Raw genomic sequence first — 16476 nt, 5'->3', positions numbered from 1 at the left:
CACAGCTTAGATTTTCCCTGCCACAGTATAGTGGAGGCAGCACCAGTCCTTGGCACTGAACTCCCAAGTCAAGGCCAAATTCAGTTTGGAGGCATAAGGACAGCTGCCTAAAGAAGTTGCTGGCCCCTTCTCAGTACCGGCAACAGGAGAGGCCCTTCCTGCAGGAGCATTGAAGGAATGGTATCACTGGGCAGAGAATCCTTTTGGAGTCAGAAACATCTTTTGGAATCTGATGCTTCCCTCATGGACTGCTCCAGTAGGTAGAGCTTTAGCAAAGTATCTCCAGGGCAGCAAGTTGTGATGGAGGAGGGCTGGTATACAAAGCAACAGCAATTTGTGCAATTCAATATAGATATTTTGTCTATTCACTCGTCTCTGATTTTGACTAAATATGTCCCATTTATTATTGAGCCCCACTGGTTAATCTTAGATCTATACACTCAGAAAGGCTAATGTATTGGTAACTGGTTAAAAGATAGGAAACAAATCGTAGGTATAAATGGTCAGTTTTCAGAATGGAGAGAGGTAAATAGTGGTGTCCCCCAGGGTTCTGTTCTGGGACCAGTGCTATTCAACATATTCATAAATGATCTGGAAAAAGGGGTAAACAGTGAGGTGGCAAAATTTCCAGATGATACAAAATTACTAAAGATAGTTAAGATCCAGGCAGACTGCGAAGAGCTACAAAACGATCTCTCAAAACTGGGTGACTGGGCAACAAAATGGCAGATGAAATTTAATGTTGATAAATGCAAAGTAGTGCACATTGGAAAGCATAATCCCAACTATACATATAAAATGATGGGGTCTAAATTAGCTGTCACCACTCAAGAAAGAGATCTTGGAGTCATTGTGGAAAGTTCTCTGAAAACATCCACTCAATGTGCAGCAGCAGTCAAAAAAGTGAACAGAATGTTGGGAATCATTAAGAAAGGGATAGATAAGACAGAAAATATCATGTTGCCTCTATATAAATCCATGGTACATCCACATCTTGAATACTGTGTGCAGATATTGTCACCCTATCTCAAAAAAAGCTATATTGGAATTGGAAAAGGTTCAGAAAAGGGCAACAAAAATTATTAGGGGTATGGAACAGCTTCCATATGAGAGATTAATAAGACTGGGACTTTCCAGTTTGGAAAAGAGATGGCTAAGGGGAGATATGATTGAGGTCTATGAAATAGTGACTGGTGTAGAGAAAGTAGATAAGGAAGTGTTGTTTACTATTTCTCATAACACAAGAACTAGGGGTCACTAAATGAAATTAATAGCAGGTTTGAAACAAATAAAAGGAAGTATTTCTTCCACAGACTGTGCGTTGTGTGAACTCCTTGCCAGAGGATGTTGTGAAGGCCAAGACCATAACAGGCTTCAAAAAAGAACTAGATAAATTCATGGAGGATAGGTCCATCAATAGCTATTAGTCAAGATGGGCAGGAATGGTGTCCCTATCCTCTGTTTGCCAGAAGCTGGGAATGAGCAACAGGGGATGGATCACTTGATGATTACCTGTTCTGTTCATTCCCTCTGGGGCACCTGGCATTGGCCACTGTTGGAAGACAGGATACTGGGCTAGATGGACCTTTGGTCTGACCCAGTAGGGCCGTTATGTTCTACTGAGCTGAGATTTAGAAGTGGCTGCGCTTCCTGATGTTGCATGTTCTTGTGAGAGAGATCTCTGAAAAGAGACAGGGAAGGTGGGTGATGGTTGGGGAAGGTTTGGAATTGGAGGTAATATTTCATCTCTATGATTTCCAGGGCCCAGAAGTCTGTAGTGGTGGTGCTCCAAACATCATAGAAAGGGTGTGTGGGGAGGGGGGGGATAAAACACAAAAAAGTTACTTACTTGTACAGTAACAGTTGTTCCTCAATATGTGTTGTGCACTGCAGGTGTGTGGGCGCCCAATGTACTCAAAGTGGACGTTTGCCAGCAATACCAATGGATAGCACGTGTCTCTTTGTGTGCTGAGTTGAGGACATAAAAGCAGCCTCCCTCTGTTTAATTGTATCATTGTATATCTCATGGTAAGTGTTTGAGATGGTGCCCAGATTGAAGAACCTCTTCCACTTTGCTACATATGCAGCTCTAGTGTATTGTTTTCTGCTGCTCATTAAGATGGCTTAGACATTTTGGAAGCATGACCTTTCCTGAGTATTCAACAGAGATCATCTGTTCAGCGAGGTGGAAAGATTGGAGGCTGGGATACAGACTTACCCTGGTTCTGAGTAGGAGAACCTTGTCTAGGGGCAAAGATATTCGTGACTTGATGTAGGTCCGTGAACCAGTACTGACTTGGCCAACCTAGTGCCATTGGAATGGTCTGCCTTATCCCTTTTCAGTACTCTTGGGATGAACTGAGCTAGTGGGAATGTATATTGGAGGTAGAGTGGACTGGGGAGAAAGAAGGCATCTGTAATAAAACCCAGGCTGCAGACCAACCCGGAACAAAATCTCTGTTGTTCAGGCTGGTTGCAAATAAATCTATTACTGTCTACCCCAACTGGTGGAAGATCTGGAAGAGTATTACCTTCCTGATTGACCACGCATGTTGGTATATGAAATCCCTGCTGAAGATATCTGCAGTTGTATTTCTCACCCCTGGAAGGTGGAAAGTTTCAGAGATACCTCTTTTCTTATGTCTAATTTCTTGGGCTCCTTGTCTGAGTTGATTTTTGTTGACTTTGCTAAGACCTCCCAATTGGTGACAACTAGTGACCCCAAGGTGGGGTGCGTATAAAGTTCCCCGAAGCCCTAGAAAGGCACTTGATAGTGACGATCTTCCCCTTTTGATGTTGGTGCCAAAGCAGCAGGCATCTGCCAGAGCAATTTAGCTGGCTCTAAATGTCCCTTGGTAATAGGCATTGCAAGAGATCCAGGAACAAAGATGTACAGGATGTCTAGGAGCTTGTGTATTTTTCCTGGACCACCTCCACTGGAATCTCTGGTGTCCCAGCCCAATCAGGAGATGATATGGGAGCCAGCATGAGATTGTCCTCTGTCTGTGACTCCTCATAAGAGCCATTAGCAGTCTATTCAGCTGACAGAAAGAGCAGATTGGGCTGGCTGTAGCTCCCCTGTGAGGTGGTGGTGAAGGGGATCTAGCGCTAGATTGGAATGTAGACATTACTGGGCTGCATCATGTTAGAAGACCAAAGACCTAGGTGTTCATAAGTATAAGGGACAGATTGGTCAAGGGGGAAGATAGTAGGGAGTACTCTCCTTCTTTGAGCTTCCATGTCCAGGGTAGTAAAACTCAGCCATCAGCTCCATCTCAAGTTTCTACTGGCCTGAATACTTAGACCCCAGGGAACAAACTAGTGAAACCTTACTACTGCCTTCTGAACTGGAGGACTAGAATGAATAATGCTGCCCCAGACTGCCCGTATGCTGCTTCTGGTCAGTACTGCTGATGTGCTCAGTATCAGTGTAGGGCCAGCGATCGGTACTGAAGGATGTACCTTTATTACTGCAAATAGTGAGGAATCTGGTAGATATCAGTAGGTCTTTGGACTCCATATAGGATTTCGGTACCAAATCAGTTGGTGCTGAAGTCAGACAGGAAGATAGCATTGGTACCAGAATTGACAGTACTGGGGATCTTAGTACTTGGCAACTTTCGCAGTACCAAGGAAGTCGGTTTAGAGGCATGGTGACTGCTACCTGTCTGTATGCCAAAGGGATCCTTTTGGGACCTTGTACTACCCTTTTCAGTTGAGGATTGAGAGGATTTGTGGCTCCTAGAGGAAGGACCTGGTGAAAAACTTAGATTTCTTCTTTGTGTGTGCTCGGTGCTCTTTCCTTCCCATCCCCCGAGATTTTACTGGAGGAGGAGGATAGGTTTTTAGGAGCAACTCTTTCTACTTCCTAAGTAGAAGAGCTAGCGGGCATGCTTTTTGATGATAAGTGCTTAGAAGTTTCTGCCCCAGGCATTCTGGGGTCTAAAGAGGGATGCACTGATCTCTCCATCAAGAACATTTTCAGAGAAGACTCAGTAGCTCTCTGGATTCTCTTAGAAAAGGCTCTACATATGGCATCTCTCTCTGTTATGTGCTCCTCACTCAGGCGCAGTAAGCATCTGGTATGTCCATCATTAAGGGTATGACTACACAGCAGCTGGGAGGTGTAATTATTTTGGCCTCATAGATCAGACAAAAGACTTTACAATTTTCAACTTTTAAAATCTTTTAACAACTGACTGCAACTTAAAAGAAATTCATTTTTTTAAAAGAGGAAAAACACAGTAATTAGAAACCAAAAAATGTATTACCAGATATATTTACACAACAGTGATTGTAAAGAAATCATACAGTTGGTGATGTTTTGAAACTGTTGTAACACAACTTTTAACATCTGCTCCAGTTAGACTCAGCGTTTTTTCCAGGTGAACTTCCTGCGGGCTCCCTCTTGACCAGGCTTCTTTCGTTCCCTGACACGTGGATCAGGTGTCAGTAGTCCAGCTACAGGACAATATGAAGACAGTCATTTCATGAAGTACAGCATTCACTAATATTTTGTGTGTGTGTGTGTGTGCGTGCGCGCGCTTCAGAACAATTGGTGACTTTGCACACCACATGAATTGCAACATCTAGGCCCAAAAGGAGGACAAAGGTACAGCTTGAAACCAACAAATGGGAATTTAGTTTAGTCAAACCCCACAGAATTTTAACACTATTACAGTATTTGAATTTTGTACATTACAAATCTTATAAAAATCACCCCAGTGATGTAAAGGACATGTTATTTGTTCAAATATTTGAATTCACTTTTAGACAGCTATAAAAAATTATATAAAACAAATGGAAGAAAGAGGAAGTTGATAGTAATGAACATAAATCAGAAGTTAGTAATTGTAAAAAAAGAAATCGGTAAGGGAAGCAAAGGGACACAAGGAGAAATCTATGGCTAGCAGAGTTAAGGACAATAAGAAGGAGCTTTTAAATATTTTAGGAACAAAAAGAATCCTGACAATGGTATTGGTCCACTACTAGACGGTATTGGGAGAATTATCAATAATAATGTAGAAAAGGCAAAAGTGTTCAATAAATATTTCTGTTCTGTATTTGGAGAAAAACAAATGATATAGACTCATCATATAGTGATGATAATACTCCTTCCATTCTACTAGCATCTCTGGAGGATGTTAAACAGAAGCTACTAAAGTTAGACATTTTTAAATTAGCAGGTCCAGATAACATGCATCCAAGAGTTTTAAAAGAACTGGATGAAGAGCTCACTGTACCCCATTAATGTTAATTTTCAACAAGTCTTAGAGAAATGAGGAAGTTCCAGAATACTGGAAGAAAGCTAATGTGCCAATTTTTAAAAAGGGTAAATGGAATGACCTGGCTAAGTCTAAGCCTGTAAGCTTGACATAGATCCCAGGCAAGATAATAGAGTGGCTGATATGGGACTGGATTAATAAAGAATTAAAGGAGGGTAATGTAATTAATGCAAATCAACATGGGTTTATGAAAAACAGATCCTGTCAAACTAACTTGACATCTTTTTTTGATGAGATTACAAGTTTGGTTGATAAAGGCAATAGCGTTGATGTAAAATACTTAGACTTCTGTAAGGCATTTGACTTGGTATAGCATGACATTCTGATTAAAAAAACAAGAACGATATAAAATTAACATGGCACATATTAAATTAATTAAAAACTGACTAACTAATAAGGTCTCAAAATGTAATTGTACGTGGGGAATCATCATGCGGGTATATTTCCAGTACGGTCCTGTAGGGATTGGTTCTTGGCCTTACACCTTTTGATATTTTTATCAATAACTTGGAAGAAAACATAAAATCATCTCTGATAAAGTTTGCAGATGACAAAAATTGTGGAGTGGTAAGTAATGAAGAGGACAATTCACCGATACAGAAAGATCAGGATTGCTTGGAAACCTGGGTGTAAGCAATATGCATTTTAATATGGCTAAATATATGTGTATACATCGAGGAACAAAGAATGTAGGCTGTACTTATAGAATGGGGGACTAACCTAGGAAGCAGTGATTCTCATAGGCGCCGACTCTGTGGGCGGTCCAGGGCTGGAGCAACCACGGGGGAAAAATGGTTGGTGCTGAGCACGCACCATCAGAACCTCCCACCAGCGCCTCCTGCTTGCCAGTGGGACCTGATGATCAGTGCCAACCCTTCCCTCCCTGCGCTTCCCGTCTGCTGCAATCAGCTGTTTCGCAGGGCGTGGGAGACTTGGGGGGACGGGGGAGGAGTGAGGATGCGGTGCGCTCGACGAAGGGGGCAGAACGGAGCAGGAAAAGGCGGGGCTGGGCAGGGATGGGAAGAGGTGGGTGGGGTTGGGGCCTTAGGGGAAGGGGTGGAGTGGGGGGTGGGGCCTGGGGTAGAGCTGAGGGTTGACCCCCACCCCCATCCCCGGCACATTGAAAAGTGGGCACTGGTGGTGACTCTGAAAAAGATTTGGGGGTCATGGGGGATAATCAGCTGAACATGGACCTTCCAATGTGACGCTCTGGCCAAAAGAGCTAATGCAATCCTGGGATATATAAACAGGGATTTCCTGAGTAGGAGTAGAGAGGTTATTTATTTTACCTCTGCATTTGGCACTGGTGAAACCACAAGTCAAGAAGGATGTTCATTAATTACAGAGGGTTCATAGAAGAGCCATGAGAAAGATTTAAGGATTAGAAAACACGCCTTCTCGTGGTAGACTCATCTAGTTAGCTTAACAAAGAGAAGATTGAGGGGTGACTTGATTACAGTCTGTAAGTACCTACATGGGGAACAAATATTTAATACTGGGCTCTTCAATCTGGCAAAGAAAAGTGTAGCACAATCCAATGGCTGGAAGCTGAAGCTAGACACATTCAGACTGGAAATAAAGCATAAATTTTTAATGATGGGGGTAACTAACCATGGGAACAATTTATTAGGGTTGTGGTGGATTCTCCATCACTGGCATTTTTAAAATCAAGATGGTTTTTCTAAAAGATATGTGCTACAAATTATTTTGAAGAAGTTTTGTGGCCTGTGTTAAACAGAGGGTCAAACTAGATGATCCAAATGGTCCCTTCTGGGCTTGGAATCTAGGAATAAGTAATTCAAAAGCACATTAAGCGAGACAAAAGCTTGCTTAGAATTATGCTGCCTTCATTATTATTAGGAGTTTAACACATTTCCCTCTAGTCTATTTAAAAACTCAATGTTTCTAATTCTGCATTGTTGTAATAATGTGGTATCTTCTACATATAGGAAAATATCAGTTACTGCAGCTACCTAGGGTGGTGGTTGTTTTATTGGTGCCTTCTGAATAAGGGAAAGAGGAGGATCCTCTAATCTGGTCTATTTAAAGTAGCCTACTTATACTTATGCTCCTTGTCATCCCTTCAGATCAAGTTGAAACTAATCTACTGGTAGCCCTAACATTTGGTGCTTGAATGCAGGAACAAGAACCTTTAGAATATAGGAGATTTGTTTCTATTCAACTGATTAGCAATCTTGGAATCTTTTCCTCCCACAAAATTTGGACTCAAGGTTTTTCTCTGACTTGATATATTACTACATATTGTGTTTTTGCACTGACAGGATGCAGCCTAAGCAGGTTCTCAGGCTGGGATTGTGACCCTAACATCTCATGAACAGGTGCAGAGGCTATTCAAAGAGGAAATACAGTTGGGTCATTTGAAAGATGTCAGGAAGACTGACTATTAAAACTATTCATGACTAAAGTCTGGGTCCTGAAAATACTTATGCACATGAGTAGTCCCACTGATTTCAATGGAATTACTCACTTCTGTGTTTTCGGAGAGTCAGGCCCTTAACAATCTTATTAATCTTAGTCAGTTACTGGAAAAGTGTGTAAACACATATTACTGTTGGAATTATGCATTCTTTCCTACTTATGCTCATACCTTGCCTCAGAAATTCCACTTCATTTTCAGTGATGAAACTACATAGGGCTCTCGCAGAGGCTAAACGGATTGCTCCAGCCTGTGAGGACCTCCCTCCACCAGAGACGGTACAGACCATATCATGTATTCCAAGTCTATCAAGGAACTGGAACGGGAACATTAACTGTTCTCTGGAAAAAAATATAAGATACACACAGTATTTAATTTTTATAAATTGCAGATTATATATAACATTGCTAGTTTATGAGAGAGTTAAATGATGACCTGACATATGTAATCTAAAGAAATGCAAGCTTCCCTGTACTGCTTTGTCAATACATTAAACCAGATGTGAAAGGACTATTATGCATTTAGATTATTGGACTATACAAGGTGTTTGAATTGTATAGCCAACAGGAGGAATAAAATAACCTCACATTGGCTTGTTCTAAGGAAACTTTTTATAACTTATCTTCAGAAATCTTGTCAGTGTAAGATGAACTGAAATTGTGTGTGCAGTCCGTGCAGTCTGAAATTTTAGGTGAAGTGTCTTGAATTACATTGTTTGTTTGTACTCTACTGATATATGTTGGAGTACGACTGTGTCACTACTGCCCCGGGACACTCAGGAAACAGATGTATTTCAGGAGTGCATTCCAGTAAACAAGAGTTTCTCTGAGCTGAGCAGATCCCATAACTGAAGTACCAAAATGATCTGTGTTCTTATTCTTTGCAATCCTCCTTGGAAAAAAAGGCAGATGACAGACAGCTCTCAGCTGATACACTTTGAGTTCTCATAATCATTAGGAAAAATGGAAACAAGGTGAAGTCTTCTTAAACTAGATACTTATACAGGAACAGGAGACAGTGTCAGCTTCATAGAGCTAAAGATCCATGCAGAAACATCAAGAAAAAAAAATCAGTGATCAAGTTATAATAATAATAAATAATATTAGCTCTTTTTGATGTTTTGAACACTTGAAATGCTCTACCAAAGCATGATAGTTTCTGTTTAGGTTGTCAATGTTAAAACAGATACATGGTGCTCTCACCTGTCTTGCATCACTGGAAAATAACATAAATAATCTACTCCGTTCACTGTAATTTTTCCGCTTCCATTGTCATAAACTACTGCGGTTGCTTGCGAAGTCTTTCTTTTGCCTTAAAATAAACAAAGCATCCTTTTGTTATTGTGGGTTCGTTATTTTTCAGCATATCAAATGCAAAAAAAGCCAAGTAGATCTTATATTTTCATACAGCAGCAATGATTTTCTTTTTGGAAGTAAAGGGGGTAGGGTGGGGGGTAAATATAAGCAACATTCAGCAAGCTACTGCACTAAATAGATTTTATCATTTTGTTAATGTTCATGGAAATAAGAGAAAAAGGACAAAACCCATCAGTATATCCCACTGTCACGGAGTATGGGGGGACTCAGGGCCCTGCACCCCCGGCGTCCTGCGATTCACCATGACTCTCAGCCAGCCAGTAAAGCAGAAGGTTTATTTAGACGACGGGAATACAGTCCGAGACAGGTCTTGCAGGCACAGACAACAGGATACCCCTCAGTTAGGTCCATCTTGGGGTCCTTGGGCACCCTAGCCCCCCTGGGAGGTCAGAGCCCCGTCTGCCTCCCAGCCATGGTCACTAGCCAGCTCCTCAGACTCTGCCTTCAGCGACCCCTCCCACAGCCTTTGTTCAGTTTCCCGGGCAAAGGTGTCACCTCGCCCCAGCCCCCTCCTGGGTTCTCAGGTTACAGGCTCAGGTATTTCCCTTCAGTCATTCTCCCATCCCCCAATGGAGACCATCCTAGCCACACTCCCCTGTCAGCACTTACAGATCACAGTAAGAACAGTCCCAGTTCGTCACATCTCCCCCCTTCGAGACCGAACTGAGCGGGGTCACTTTAGCCAGTGACCCGGGGAAGTTCGAACCTACCCCCGTTCCCATGGATGCCCCAGCATCCCTCCCATTCCTGGGTGAGAATTACACCAGGCCCCTCCAGTTTCACTCCCCCCCTTAGGTCGGGGGTGCTCGAGGGCATTTGCAGTTCGCATGGGGGAAGGGTTATGCGGCCTGTGCCCTTTTCCCACCCCAATACCCCTGGGGTTCCAACTGGGCTGCGGTCTTCTCCCAGCGCTCCAGTCTGGAGGTCTGTGCTTCGGGCTCTCTTGGTTCAGAGCCCCCCTTTTAACCTTGGCCACCCTCTGGAAAGGCTCCTCTATGCTGGGCAAGGGTCCTAAAGCCGTTTTCCCCTTGTCCCGGGCCTTCCTTCCCCTCTGACAGGGGTCACAGGATCGGCAGTACTGCCGGACAGTAACAAAGACCCCAGGCCAGTAAAAGCTCCGTAGCAGCCTCTGCTGGGTATGCCAGGTTCCCTGGTGCCCTGAGAGGGGGGTGTCATGGGCCCGGTACAGCAGCTGGCGGCGATACTTCTGGGGTACCACCAGCTGCCTCCTGAACCCCCCTGACTCCATTTTCCCTGGGGGAGCCCATTCTCGGTACAGGAACCCCTTCTCCCACAGGAACCTTTTCCGGCCACCTCTCCCCATGGCCTGTACCGCACCGAGGTCGGCCAGGTCCCTTATCTTCCGTAAGGAGGGGTCTTTCTGCACCTCGGCCTGGAACTCAGCAGCTGGGACAGGGATGGCCACCTGCTCTCTCTTGCCGGCTGGGTCTGAGGCCGCAGCCTCCCTGAGCCGTGTCCCTGGGCGTTCCCTCCCCACCAGGTTAGGGTCCTGCACCTCGGGCAAGGCACCCTCCCCAAGGCCAGGGCGCAGTGCCCCTCGCCGGCTCTGACGGCGGGTCACAACCAGTGCACTTGGTGGGTTGCTTGACCAGTCCTCCAGGTCCCCCCCCATCAACACCTCAGTGGGCAAATGCGGGTGCACCCCCACATCCTTGGGGCCCTCCTTGGCCCCCCACTTCAGGTGTACCCTCGCCACGGGCACTTTGACTGGTGTCCCGCCCACCCCCGTCAGGGTCAGGTAGGTGTTGGGCACCACCTGCTCTGGGGGCACCACCTCGGGCCGGGCCAGCGTCACCTCTGCGCCCGTATCCCAGTATCCATCGACCTTCCTCCCATCCACCTCCAGGGGAACGAGGTACTCTTTCCGGAGGGACCGCCCCGCGCCCACCGTATAAACCAAAAACCCTGAGTCTGGAGCATCCCGCCCCGCAGAGGAGCAGGCCTGGAGCTCTCCTCCCTCCTTAGCAGGTGGTACTCTGCCAGCCCCCCTTCCCTGGGAGTGCTGCCTCTCGCCCGGCTGGGTCTCTACCCAGTCAACCCTCTGTGGGTTTGGTCTGCTCAGTCTGTCCCTGAGCCTGGGGCACTGGGCCCGTATGTGACCTCTTTGGTCACAGTGATAGCAGACCATGTCCCAGGGGTCCCCTCGAGTGGGTTGGATGGACCTGACGCTGGATCTTCCCCTTTGGTGGGGTTTCTCCGCATTTTCCCGCTGGGATGGCCCATGGTGACTCTCGCTCTGCGTTGAGGTGGGACTGTTCCTTTGGGACTCCTCCCTGCCAGCCCCTGACCGGCTCTTTACAAACTCATCGGCCAGCTGGCCTGCATGTCGCGGGTTCTCTGGCTTTTTGTCCACCAACCACAGCCTCAGGTTGGATGGGCACCGCTCATACAGTTGCTCCAGTACCAGCAGTTTAACCAGGTCCTCCTTTGTCTGGGCCCCAGCAGCCCACTTGCTGGCGTATCCTTCCATGCGGACGGCTAGTTGCAGATATGAGATCTCCGGGGTTTTATCCTGACTCCGGAACCTTTCCCGGTACATCTCAGAAGTCAGCCCAAACTCACGTAGCAGGGCCTTTTTGAATAGTTCATAGTCCCTTTTTTCCGCCTCTTCCAGTTGGCGGTACAAGGCCAAGGCTTTGGGGTCCAGTAAGGGGGTGAGAGCCCGGAGTTTGTCTGCAGGATCAACCTGGTGCAGCTCGCAGGCCGTCTCAAAGGCATCCAGGAAGTCATCCATGTCCTCCCCCTCCTTACGTGGGGCCATGATGCACTTATCAAAGCTTCGTGCAGTCCTGGGTCCCCCCTCACTCACCGCAGCCGGGGTCTCGCGGCCCTTCAGCCTCGCCAGTTCCAGTTCATGATGCCTCTGTCTCTCTTCATGCTGCCTGTGTCTCTCATTCTCCTCCCGTTCATGCTGCCTCAGTTTCTCTTCATGCTGTCTCTGGTGTTCACGATCCTCCAGCTCTCTCAGTTTTAGCTCTATCTCCCATCCCAGCCCATTCCGCTCCACGGATGCTGCGCGTCGCCGGGAGGATCCCCTGCTGGCCGGCGAGCGTTGCCGGGAGGATCCCCTGCTGGCCGGGGGGGACCCTGCGCCCTCGGTATTTGCTGGGCTCCTCCCCACCCTTCCCCTAGGCATAGGAAGGAGGGGTCTCGGGAAGCCCTCAGCAGCCGGCTGACCACTCCCAGCTGGGACAGACACTGGGGCCTGCGCTGCATCTGCCAGGCTGCTTCCCTCAGAGACAGGGATCAGTTCATTCGCGCGATCTCCCTTCTCCAGCTGGGCAATGAGCTGTTCTTTGGTGAGCCTCCCAATGCGCACCCCCCTCTGCTTGCACAGCTCCACCAGGTCGCTCTTAAGCCGCTTGGCATACATCTTCCTGCTGGCCACTCACAGGCCTGTGTGCTCACCGCGCCCCACAGTCTCCAGGGAGACCCCTAGTGTGCCAGCCCTTCTCGAGGTCACCACCTCTCTGCCAGGGTCGAGCTGCAGACTCCTCCGCCCCTGGGACCACTCGCTGCGATCCCCCGGGGGACCCTGTTACTGCAAAAGTCCTTCTCGCTGGTCACACACTCCCAGGGGTGATAACCGTCTCTCTCTGACTCCTCAGCACGCCTGGTCCCCGTCAATCCCCCTTCGTTTTACTTCTCCCCAGTCACTTACTGCAGGAAGCGCCGTCCACGGGGTGCAGTAGATCCCACCGCTGCCACCAGTTGTCACGGAGTATGGGGGGACTCAGGGCCCTGCACCCCCGGCGTCCTGCGATTCACCATGACTCTCAGCCAGCCAGTAAAGCAGAAGGTTTATTTAGACGACGGGAATACAGTCCGAGACAGGTCTTGCAGGCACAGACAACAGGATACCCCTCAGTTAGGTCCATCTTGGGGTCCTTGGGCACCCTAGCCCCCCTGGGAGGTCAGAGCCCCGTCTGCCTCCCAGCCATGGTCACTAGCCAGCTCCTCAGACTCTGCCTTCAGCGACCCCTCCCACAGCCTTTGTTCAGTTTCCCGGGCAAAGGTGTCACCTCGCCCCAGCCCCCTCCTGGGTTCTCAGGTTACAGGCTCAGGTATTTCCCTTCAGTCATTCTCCCATCCCCCAATGGAGACCATCCTAGCCACACTCCCCTGTCAGCACTTACAGATCACAGTAAGAACAGTCCCAGTTCGTCACACCCACACAGTACAACTTTGAACAGTTTTACTTTAGAAGATGAAAAGCAATATTCTGAACACTAAAAAGTAACTGCGAAAGATGACTGAATGCGGTAATGATACATGAAGTGCTAAAGCACTTTGTTGCACTTGTGCATGTTCCGTAGCTACCATCTCATATGAAGCATCATTGCAGGAGCTAATAATAAACATATTTTGTGAAAAAATTAAGATACTTTGTTAAAAAATGTACCATAGAACATCAGTTTAATAAAGAATGTTCATATGAATCTGTACGTACAAATTAATTATACTGGTATGAACAGTGCTTCTACAATTTTTTGTCCACATTTTGTAAGATTTCATCGTAAACTATCTACAGAGTTTTATATCTCTGTGAAAACATTAGCTCTGACCTAAAATATGACATACAAAATCTCAGCCCAGAAGAAATAGTCTGGTTTACATCTCTGAGCTCCGGTAATGTTAAAAAGGTTGTTTGATAAATGAATTTTGAAACCTGTTAGCCTGTGAAACAGATCTGTGCTTTTGTGTATTTAAAGGGAAAATAAGATAGTTATTGAACTTATGAAAACTGGCTATAATGCCTTTTCTTAAGCAATGCCAAGTACCCATATCTACTAATTTCAACAACTAGTGATTTACTATTATTTTGAAGGTTCTATCGTAGATCATCATGGATCATTAGATAATGGCATTTGTGCCATACACTTCCATTTTGATACCAAGACATCCATGAAAGAATTGTAAAATATCAATACAAGTGTATGAAATAAAGAAATGCACCAACCAATACAAGACTTTGCTGAGTGTTGGGGTTACAAAATAAATTTCTGAGTCTCAGCTGGAGACCTTCACCACTTCAACCAGACAGACAAATGTGAAATTATTACCTTCCCCAGTGCTGAAGGCGACTCCTTGCTCATCATATTGCAGGGACTCAATCACCATCTTTTTTAATTGTATAGCTAGTTCTTTGCGAAACTTTAGCACATACTCTTCTTCGATGCCACAACATGGCAACTTCACTAATCTTTCTAGCAGCTGAATACACGTTGAATACTGTAGAGAATAAAAATTCATTAAGAGATGCAGGTGAAATTGCATTTGCTAAAACTTTCTATTTTTATACACTTGATCTTTTCTTCTTTGCTTTTATTGATGATTTTTGACAAGATGACACTTTTGCATCCACATGCTGCTTCAAAAACAGCATGCAAATGCATCATTTTCTGTGTGACTAAAGACATCTAATCCTTTCTTCAGGCAACAATGAATCTTGAATTCAGAGTACATCCAACCTCTTTGTAATACAGGATTATAATATTAGAATTAAGTTCATCTCAATTTTAAAAGAAAACTTCTACTGGGCCTTAGATCTGAATTTTTTTTTATTAGAATAGAGGAAAAAAAGCTTTCCCACTCATTTCCAATATGTCTATAGAAATGGAAATAATTTTATTTTACTAAACTGCACCTCAATGATTATATTTCATAATACATAAGGGAAATATATCTCTTCAGCTGTTCAAGCTGAGTTACTTTAATGTTTATGATTTCCTTTAAAACTGAACAATCAAGATATTTAAAAATTCAAGAGACACTTGACTTAAAGGGCAACCTCTTGAAATAAATTATCCTTTGCTCCTGTGTGCTTTTTTCCTAGTTCTTGAACATGTGATTAGAAAGTAAACACCTCAGCATTAACCCCTTTGTGCTGAAAGCTGGGATGCCCTGCTACAAGGCATTACTTGCAGGAGTTTTGGACCACCGGTAACAAAGAAATAGAAGGATGCCATTGTATTTAAGAAAATTTTTACCCTATAAGTAGGAAAAAAAGTATATTTTAAAAATTACTTTTGAGAATTTTTTACCTATGCTGTATTTCCAGCATCTTCTGCAGTGGGCTACTTTCTTACAAATAAATTAGCAAATAAATTTTGATATCACTCGGTTTTATGTTTTATTTCAGTCCAATGTTCTAATGCAGATTTCTGTGGCAACGCTTTTTGGAAAAAAACGACATTAGCATAACACGTATGCGCCAAATGCCTTTAAAAGTGGGGGGGGAATCAAATTGTGGAAGCTGTAAATGAGGAAAACCTCCGACAGTTCTCTGAGCATGTAGAAAAAAAAAAAAAATCAATTGCTTCCATTTTGTTTAGTACCCTTAATGCAAGCACCACAGAAAGCTTTGCTGCAAAACAAAACATAAGATAAATGGAGCAGGCAAAAGAGTACAGCGAATATCTAAAGGACTCAATACAGTACATGCAAACATTTCAATTTATTTCCAGAGGCTGAGCCTTTGTGCTTTTTTGTATTTATTCACAGGCCAATCCCTAGTATTGTATTTTCTAGCCCACTGATATTTCATAGAAGTGTGAGGTACGGTAGAAAGACAAGCTGTGAGGAACACTAAAATGTCTGGGTATGCTTGTGAATGCGGAACAATTCCTGGGGCTTTGGGAAAATAAACAGGAAAATCCATACCGACCATCATAGTATTACAAGAGATACTGAAATTGAGGACTGCTTCCATTGCTAGGGAGATGGTCTGTAGTCTGAATCGCTAAGGGATGGTGGAATACACAGCAATGAAGGATGTAGAGGATAAAATATCTAGAATGCTTAGACAAAAGGTTGTCAACCCTGTCTGGTGCAGCCCAATTCAAACTTCAAATTTCACTGGGAAATTAAGGTTCCACAGGTAAGATGTAACTTAGATGGTCATACAGGCAGACTGGATCTGGATTTTTGGACCTCTGTTCTTATTTGGAAAACCTCAGTGTAATAGAAACATCAGCATTATTCCTCGCCCATGGAAACGAGCTGCAATAGTGAGTTAACGGACTTGTTCTTGGAGATGCAAGTAGTAAGGTGCCAGATGCAGAGTTCTTCAGAATCAATTTCATATGATGCAAGCATATTGCAGATAATAGTCTGTCTTGTCTATAGTAGGGAAATTTTGCAAAAATTTTCCACCATCACTACCATCAGTTCAACTTCATCAATAATAGTAACATTGGGAGCCCTATAGATGAGCGCTACTCAATGCCAATGGGGTTTTAAGCACCGTGTTAATTAGACCGTCTCTGAGCAGGGTTATATGATCCAGCAATGGCACATCTACACAAGAGCTCCCAATGATGTTACCACTGATAGAAATGGATCATGTTAACAATGG

At 44.8% G+C, this 16476-nt stretch overlaps 1 protein-coding gene across 1 annotated transcript in view; it reads right to left on the bottom strand.

Annotated features, from left to right (window-relative positions):
- Positions 1 to 4186: 4186 nt before the first annotated feature.
- Positions 4187 to 16476, bottom strand: part of MRPS9 (mitochondrial ribosomal protein S9) — a 39435-nt gene continuing 27145 nt past the window's right edge. The window contains exons 7-10 of the mRNA XM_065419988.1: positions 14183 to 14351; positions 8925 to 9033; positions 7894 to 8063; positions 4187 to 4461 (exon numbers count right to left, since the gene is read on the bottom strand). Coding sequence (XP_065276060.1) covers positions 4370 to 4461; positions 7894 to 8063; positions 8925 to 9033; positions 14183 to 14351 — 540 coding nt within the window. The 3' untranslated portion in view covers positions 4187 to 4369. The remainder of the gene's footprint in view (positions 4462 to 7893; positions 8064 to 8924; positions 9034 to 14182; positions 14352 to 16476) is intronic.

Source organism: Emys orbicularis, chromosome 1, assembly GCF_028017835.1.
Source record: "Emys orbicularis isolate rEmyOrb1 chromosome 1, rEmyOrb1.hap1, whole genome shotgun sequence".
Taxonomy (NCBI): domain Eukaryota; kingdom Metazoa; phylum Chordata; order Testudines; family Emydidae; genus Emys; species Emys orbicularis.
Note: the sequence above shows the minus strand (reverse complement) of the source record. Positions and strands in the feature narration are given on the sequence as shown.